Source organism: Pollachius pollachius (assembly GCF_949987615.1).
Source record: "Pollachius pollachius genome assembly, chromosome: 16".
NCBI classification, from domain to species: Eukaryota; Metazoa; Chordata; class Actinopteri; order Gadiformes; family Gadidae; genus Pollachius; species Pollachius pollachius.
In genome coordinates, this window is record NC_136949.1 from 13,754,292 (window position 1) to 13,762,771 (window position 8,480).

Below are 8,480 nucleotides of genomic sequence, written 5' to 3' on the forward strand. Positions count from 1 at the left end.
AATAACATAAAGATACAGAACAAAGAAATAGACACAGGCTAATATAAGTTTAAAAAAACGGTCATACTTATCTAGTCATCAGATTCAAATACATTTACAGGTTTACTTGGTATCAACAACCACGTGTGCTCTCTTTTTAAGTATGGTTCCCCTTGTCATGTATTGTTTATTGTAAAATATATATATATATCACAATTCGTTTTTGCATCAAATCATACTATAAAATTATTTTATATACAAATAATTAATTTAATTCTGGGGCTATGGTGGAGAAAAGGGAGGATGACCCCAGAAAGAATCTAATTAATAAAACACCATATTATATATAGATTTGAGCTTTCATAGAATACTGTTGCTTAATGATTTATCATAAGGTCAGGAGTTACCTTCATAAAGGTCTCGTTCATATTGTCTAATCAATATGTTCAATCTTGATGTTCAATCTTGGTATAGTTGTAAAGATCTGGGGCGTTTTCCCCGTCTGACCCGACGGGGAAAACGTCAGAAAACAGCCCTGCAGTCTGACCCGACGCTCCAGGGGGCACGTCACGCCCCCCCCCCCCCAGATTAAAGATGGAATTGCTGGTGCAGAGCTGTATAGGGGATACATTATTAAAACCTATGCAGCCTCATTATGCAGCCATGGGCTCGGTGGCAGTGTGTCACAGTGTACAACCCCATTCGTGAGCGATACGCCGTCAAATAACTCGTTTCTGTTTGACCCTGTTTGTGCCCCGGGCTAAAGGCCATATGGCTACATAATATGGGGGGGGGGGGGGGGGGGGGGGGGGGGGGTTGGTAATCTCTGAATGAGCTGGTTAAGAGGGGGAAGTGAGATGGAATTACCAAGAGAAAGGGGATTGAGATGGAGGAGGGTCTGCTGCTGGGTGGACTGGACGAGTAAAGTGTGTGGAGGGGATGGGGTTTCTGGTCTTTTGACCTGCTTCGGGCAGTCTGTTGCTGGGAGCTTATGTTTTTGTACATTTCATAATCCAAAGTGTAAGCCCCATTTTTTATATCCATCTCTTCAGAGATAGCGAGAGAGAGAGAGAGAGAGAGAGAGAGAGAGAGAGAGAGAGAGAGAGAGAGAGAGAGAGAGAGAGAGAGAGAGAGATATCATGGGTCAGGCTTGCGTTATACTTCAACCAACACAATTTGTTTGTGCCCATAAACGTAAGCCATTATAGGATGACGACGACAATATTGTTGACCTTTTTGGAAATTGTAGTGTATACTAAATATGCGTTTCAAATAACAATTAGTTAATTCTCGCAGAAGATTTGACCTAAATCTAACTAGTAAAAATATATCTAATTGAGCACGGGACATGCTCAATGCTCAAAACCCACAAGTTGGTAGAATATTTCATCAAATAAAAGACAAAATGTAAAAACATGAAACTACATGTACCACAACCTCCCCAGATGTCGCGCAGGCGCGTTGCGGAGCAGCGGCCGTATGGAGTCACGTGGAGATCGTCGGTTGGATCCACCTCACACTAGTGTCCGCTGGAGGCTTGTGGAAGGCTGGTGTGTTTGAGCGTTTGCCTCGAGTTTTATTTGATTCATGTTGTTTTTGAGTGGCCCGTTCTTTTGAAAGAGGGCAATTCGGCCAAGGATGAGCGATAACGATGATATCGAGGTCGATAGCGACGTGAGTATAGTGATTTATTGTGTTTTTTTCATGTCTGAGTGGCTCATATAGCTGGTTAGCACTGGTTAGCTAGTCGTAAACAGGCTAGCTTGGTTTCCCTGAGTGACTCTAATGTGGTTGTCAGTAAGATGTTTTTTTATCGGAAATAACGGCTTTCGAACTCAGTCGGTTTCCCGAAATTGCTATACTATTAAAAACACGATCATAGACATAAGACTTAGGGTCCATTTAATTTTTACAGTGTCTACAATTGCACTTTTTGTTCTGTTTCTTTGCAGGAAGACTCCCCGAGGTATCACGGTGTGGTGCGTACCAAAGGGGATACTAGTCCCCGTGTCTTATCTTCTCCTAGTCTCTCTCATTCTACCTTTTTCCTTTCTGCCCTTTTTAAAATTCATCAGATGTTAAATTTGCGCTCGAAAACTTGTTATCGTTCAGTGCGAGACGTTACGGTTTACAGGAGATGCCACTTGAGTCACACCGTTTAGATATTGCCCGTCGATGCACACCACGCTTAGTTGTCGATAGCACGGAACTAGTGAGGCTTGCTTATGTATTTATGATAGGGTAGCGATTGGTTTGCCGTGTGAAGCGTGCATTAGTGCAGCGCAGGGCATCCCTATCCTGTGTGCATGCAGCCATAGGGAGTTGTTGAGACGACATCTATATTTAGACCAAAGCCTTATCCTGGTTGAATAGCTGTATTGCTTTTGAAATGCATCACAAAGCGTACTGTACTTGATAAGCGATCCCGAACGCCTTTTCGTTGTGATCACTGGGGGATACCACTCGCGATAACATTTGCATTGAGGTCATCTCACGAAGGAGTCACCACTGAGCACGTTCATAATCAGTCGACAGTATTGGGGTTAGGATTGTCGGAGCACGTAGCGTTAACGTTGCCCTTCCATCTCGGCGCAGTTTGAGTGTCAGGAAGGATGCTGCGGGATGTTTTCTTATGTTGCAGCCAGTGATTAGAGCCATCTTCTCTCGACAGACCATTGAGTGCTGGCAAGCAAAATAATGACGTAGCCGCATCCCATACGGGCGAGGGAAAAACACCCAACACGACATGGGCAGAGAAGCACAGTCGTATCATCTCTGAGCATGCTGCCAAAATGTCAACGCACAGTACCTGCTTTTAAGTTTTTTAGATGTCAGTTATAGTATACATGTAAAGACAATCCCACTTTAAAATCCAATGCTTCCTTAGGACGTAATATAAAAAAAAATTCTACCATTGACACTTCAAGTTAAAATTATGATGATTTACATTAATGTCATTCAGCACTACATGCCGTTGGAAACTATTTATCTTATCAGTAGATTAGTTTCTGTTTAGTTCCTTATGAGACATGATAAAGGAAGAGCACAGATGCATCATAAATACGTATCCAAAGTAAGGATTATGCCGTATCTGAATTGAAACAAATACTCTGTTACTGGTGATGACAGCTTACTGGAAATAAAATAGCTGTCTAGCAATGAGGGAACACGTTGCTTGTTAGAATTATTGCTAGGTGTTCTTTGTTTTTCATGAAGGACTACTGCTGCATTACTTTGTAGAAGTAGTAGTTGGTGGCCTGCCGTTCCTGGTTTTTATATAAAGACAATGTCTCTGTGCCTCTCCTGATCACATGTGATGGGGTAGCTTTGTTTCGCCAAGGTGTGGCACAGTGTTTGGCCACCAAGCATTAACTATCACCAAGGCTGGGGTTGTTATGTAGCCCAACCAGTCAGGTATGAACGGCATGGAGGAAGCGGCCTTGTTTGCGTGTCATCTCTGAGGTGGCCTGCGAGACCTTTCCTGCTTTATGATGGAGGTGCCATCATGGGCACACCCTGGAAACTGGATACCTAGTCCTAAGGGACCTGTTGGATGTTTCTATAGAACCATATGTACCATAGCCTGCCCGCAACCAAGTTAGTAACAAGCAGGGCCTACCCTTGAGGGCTAATACCCTGAAGAACAAGCTATTAATGCCACTGGACATAGTGGCTTTAGTGCCACTGGTTAGTCAGCCGAGAATACAAGAACGGTCTGTTGGTTTGTCAGGGAATTACCTTGCAAAATGGCTCTCCATAATTACAATTATTGCAAAGTCAAAAATCGAACCAGCATGAGATACATCTCCAACGCTTATTTTAAACTCTCATTTTTCACAGCCTACTGCGGTGGACTTTGGGGTTAGAGGCCATGTAAAAGGTTCTGCTCATTACATCCCTACAGGACCTAACCTAAAAACTGCCACTCTTGAAAAGCATTTTCTGCCTGAGATAGCAGACCCCTCGTTTATTACATACAATTTCCCCTGTTTTGCACCCAAAATAACACACTTGAAAAAGATATTTGGGGTTTACCCAACCTCCATGGAACTAATGGTGCTGCCACAATTGTGCCTGTGATGTAATCCAAGTTGTTGATTCTGTAAATGCTCTGAAAACCCTTGAACCAATGCCTACCCTTTTTCAATCCACACTTAATTTGCTGCAGGATTTCCAAACATAGAAGAGACACGTATATTTTGAAGTGCTCTTTATATTTTGTTCCATCCTTTATTGATTCAGCGACGTTCCTCTTCACTCTGGTTTCTGAGTAACACGTTTGTCTATTGCTTACAAGTCTGGATATTGAGTCACACATGACGTGTGTCGTGGCTTACTATCAAGGTGTCTGTTACTGAGTGATCCGGCGGCAGCGTCCTATACTGCGTGCCGTCCAACAGGTGGTTTTGTTTTCATTTTTGATCACACGAGCCAGTGAGTCACGGTGTGATGTGCATGTGACTCCTGCCATGTCGTGTGACTAGGGCGTGACTTGGCTGCATTGTTTTCTTTCTGCCTCTTCGTGTTTAGTCCGGGCGTTTTCTCATTAGACAAGTGTTAACAGCATGATGAGTGGGGTTATCTGGTGGCCAGGACGACCGTCATAACGTCATTCATTAGTCGGGTCCCAATCTGCGTACAGGTTATGACTAGGAACAGGTTGAACCTCTAATGGGGAAAATTGCTGGCCAGGCTTCAGTTATGCGACCAGGGCGTCCATCTTGTTCCGCACAACAATCTTACTGGATGCAAATGTCTGAGTTCATTGTCTGTACCTGTCTTACTGCATTTTGTCTGGGCTTTTTTAATACTGGGGAATAGGGAAAAAGGGTTAAAACTTGACGATTTACACATCTGATGAACATCCCTCCCACTGTGGGTTGGCCTGGAGGTGTCCGTGTGGGTTGTGGTGGGATAGGAACAATAGTTCCACAATCCATTAAGCTATAGATATACCCCCATATTTATCTCCAGTTGTTTAATTCTATTTTTATGAAAATGCTAAGGCCGCTTATGTTTTCAGCAAATCTCACTGTTGACACCATTTTAAAGGATAACACCAGTGTACCTTTTTGTGTTCATGAGTAGGAGTCAGGTTAGTTTCATTGTCATCAGATATTACTGCGAAGGGCGCATTTTGTTTTGTTGCGTGGAAGGATTACCTGTGTGCTGTAATGTTCTTGCAGAGTGTGGTGTCGTCCCTACAAATTTTCTGCATGAATGGCAGTGAACATATTGGCTTAGTCTGTGCATTGTGCGCATGAATACATTATACCAGTATGGTCCTTTTTTTAAACGCGATGAGCAGAGATCAAAGCAGAATGTTTTCTATAGTCTACCGGAGGGGCTGGGGTCCCCTTGGGCGGGAGGCGCATGCAGCTCCTAACTTGGCTCAACATGCCCCGGACCCTCTGTCTCTCTCTCTCTCTCTCTCTCCCTCTCTCTCCCATGGCCACTCTGGTCCTTGTACCGCTGGCCCCGTCCCAGGCCCTGGTGACGCTCTCTCTGTGCTCCGCAGGCTGACAAGCGGGCGCACCACAATGCACTGGAGCGCAAGCGCAGGGACCACATCAAGGACAGCTTCCACAGCCTGCGGGACTCCGTGCCTGCACTGCAAGGGGAAAAGGTTGGTGGAGGCCTGGCCTGTGGTCGGGGGGCCTGCAGGCCTCCCTGCAGCCCCCTCCTCAAAGGGAAGTGGGTTGGTGGGTGGGAAGGGGTCAAGGGTGTTGGTTCGTGGAAAACCTTTTTTTATCTTGTTTACAATGTTAACAAGTTTAATATTATGAAAAGTATGTACGTATTAAGAAATATGTAACTGTTTGGTGAGCCATATGTTGTGTTTTAACATGTGTGCGTGTCCTGATGAATGTGGAAGGCTGTGTTTGTCCTTAGTGGAGGCCAGAGGCAGGGCATAGATGCTGGAGCAGTAGCTAGACTGGGACGCTGTCTGGATTTACTCCAAACAGACTCATCTTGTAGAAATTAGTTTTTCCTTTCCTGTCTCGACATCCCAGACGTGGAGTATTTCGGAGGCCGGGCCGCCCCACCCCTACAGTGATGTCTAATATACAATTCTATGTGATTAATGTTTTAGTGGGGAATGCAGCATAAAGATGTCTGCTTGGATAACGGCTCCATTAGCAGCGTGTGGGCCATTGCAATATATTCTGTCTTTGGGTTCAGATTTGTACCCCCCTGGTGTCACTTGCCATGGTTTGAATGTGGCAGTTGTAATTATGAAAGATGACCGTGTGCTATGGTCATTCCTGAAGGTTTAAGTGTTTATTGTGACGGGTTCGGGTCAAGAAGGCGCTCAAAGCATAAAGGCTAGGAGGCTGATCTGTGTTGGTTGGCACCCCACCACACCCTGTTGTTTGTTGTTTTTTTTAAGGGCCATCTAATCAAGATGTTCCCTTTCCAGCTGGTGGTTAAGAGAGGAGCCACACATGACTGTAGTAACCATCTCTGTTTGGTTTAGTGCGAGGAGCTGAACGCTCCAGTGGCCCATGGCCAGGGAGGCAATAGGACCCAGCTTCCCCATCTCCACACAGAGGTGCTTAAATACTCTTGACAGGGTACCACGTTGTGTGTAAATGGACCCGTGTAAAGTCATTGGTAGATTCCCTGCAGTCATCCCCCCCAGCGTTAGAGCGGCGTGTGAGAGACGAATGCAGTGGGCATGTGTGTAAGCGATGTGATAAAGACACTGTACCCTTGCGGCCCCGCTTTATTTTTTTCATTTCCCACCAGCAGCAGTCTATCAAGCAGGCGTCTCGAGCCCAAATCCTAGACAAAGCTACAGAGTATATCCAGTACATGAGGCGGAAAAACCACACGCACCAGCAGGACATCGACGACCTGAAGAAGCAGAACGCACTGCTGGAGCAGCAAGGTAAGAGCATGGGACACACACACAACCCTCTGCGGCCCCCCACACCCAGAACCACTCTCCTCCAGCATCACTGCATGTCCCTTGTGTGGGTGCACTTTATCACACATAACCCTTTATGTGGTGTGTTCTCTCGTCGTGTGTTTGTGCGCAGTGCGCGCACTGGAGAAAGTGAAGGGCTCCACGCAGCTCCAGCAGGCCAGCTACTCGTCCCCCGACAGCAGCCTGTACACCAACCCCAAGGGCAGCGCCGTGTCGGCCTTCGACGGAGGCTCCGACTCCAGCTCCGAGTCGGAGGCCGAGGAGCATCCCAGCCGCAAGAAGCTCCGCAGCGAGGACAGCTAAGAGGGCCACGAGACGCACTCCACCCCACCCCTCTCTCAATCCCCCCCCACCCCAGCCAGCCCTCTCTGGCTGGGCCTGCACCAGAGGCTCCCCCAAAAGTGCTCAGTTTTCTCTGCAATCAATTAGTATTTGGAAAGGGTCGGGGTCCTGGCCACTAGTTAACTAAACGTTAACTGTTAACCTGCGGCCAGAACGTCTCCCTAGGTTAGTCTCTCTTTTGACGTGTCCAGCAAATCCCTCTACCAGAAAATACGACCAGAAACCAACAACAAACCCAAATATGAGGCAGCTTGGCTTCTTACAGACTTGATGCTTTTTGTACCCTCTACGGTCCCGTCTCCTGGGTTCTGCGGGTGAGGGAGAGGGCAGGTGACCTCCTCCAAGCACTGCTATATTAATAAATATGTTTATTTCTTTCATTTCGTTTAATGTTCTTGCTAAGAATGTCATTGAATTTATTTACGCACACCTAGATGAAATGTCCTAGGTATTTTCTTTTGGGCGAAGAATTGTTGCCTAATTTTCCACTTTAGAGAATATGAACTGATAACGCCGACCTCAGGCCCATTGGATGCGGATTGTTCCCCATTTGGACATGTTCAACATGTCAAATAAATTTTAAATTGATGTTTTGGAAAAAGAGCAAGGAACTCTTAAGAGCTTGTATGGTCCTTTAGTTTGATCTAGTGAACGAATTTTAGGTGGCTGAATACATTAGGCGTCTACGTTTTATATAAAAAGCAATGATTGGGTCTTTTTCAAGTAAAGTATGTTATGCATTTTGTAGTATTCTCATAAAATCATGGGAAAAGGTCACATGTAGTTTTCATTAAATGTATGATCTAGAAATTTATTGTCAAAAGGTAGCTCCCTTTGTTTTCCAGATCAAGGAAAGAAGGCAAATTAAGTTGACGTGTCGTGCTTTAGTTATACATTCAATGTTGCTGACACCCCCCCCCCCCCTCTCCTTTTCATCAAGGACAACTAGCAAGCTGTTTCTGCGTGTCTAGGAAATGTGTGTATATATCATTTCCTTTAAGTTCAATGTAGGATATAATTATTGTTAAAAGGTCTTTGTTCCATTCCATGGAAGATACAGGTATGTTGTACATACTGCCAACAATTGTCTTGCAAGTTGAGGTGTACCTTAACTATAAGACTGAAATAAACTATTTTATCCGTTAACTTTGTATTTATTTCATTCACCATGTCCGTGATCTAGTGCAACCCAATTTGAGACCTTAAGTGACTATGAAACTTGACTTTT

The 8,480-nt window shown here is 45.1% G+C and overlaps 1 protein-coding gene across 3 annotated transcripts; it reads left to right on the forward strand.

Moving 5' to 3' along the window:
* Window positions 1–1,515: 1,515 nt before the first annotated feature.
* Window positions 1,516–8,389, forward strand: max (myc associated factor X). 3 transcript variants are annotated; one of them, XM_079753696.1, is made up of 6 exons: window positions 1,516–1,653; window positions 1,932–1,958; window positions 5,498–5,605; window positions 6,458–6,532; window positions 6,730–6,871; window positions 7,023–8,389. In XM_079753696.1, the coding sequence occupies exons 1-6, from the start codon at window positions 1,618–1,620 to the stop codon at window positions 7,211–7,213; spliced, it is 579 nt and encodes a 192-aa protein (XP_079609822.1). In that variant the 5' UTR covers window positions 1,516–1,617; the 3' UTR covers window positions 7,214–8,389. The 3 variants fall into 3 exon arrangements, with proteins under 3 accessions (XP_079609822.1, XP_079609820.1, XP_079609821.1); XM_079753694.1 differs by lacking the exon at window positions 6,458–6,532; XM_079753695.1 differs by lacking the exon at window positions 6,458–6,532 and having other exon boundaries at window positions 6,733–6,871.
* Window positions 8,390–8,480: the final 91 nt, after the last annotated feature.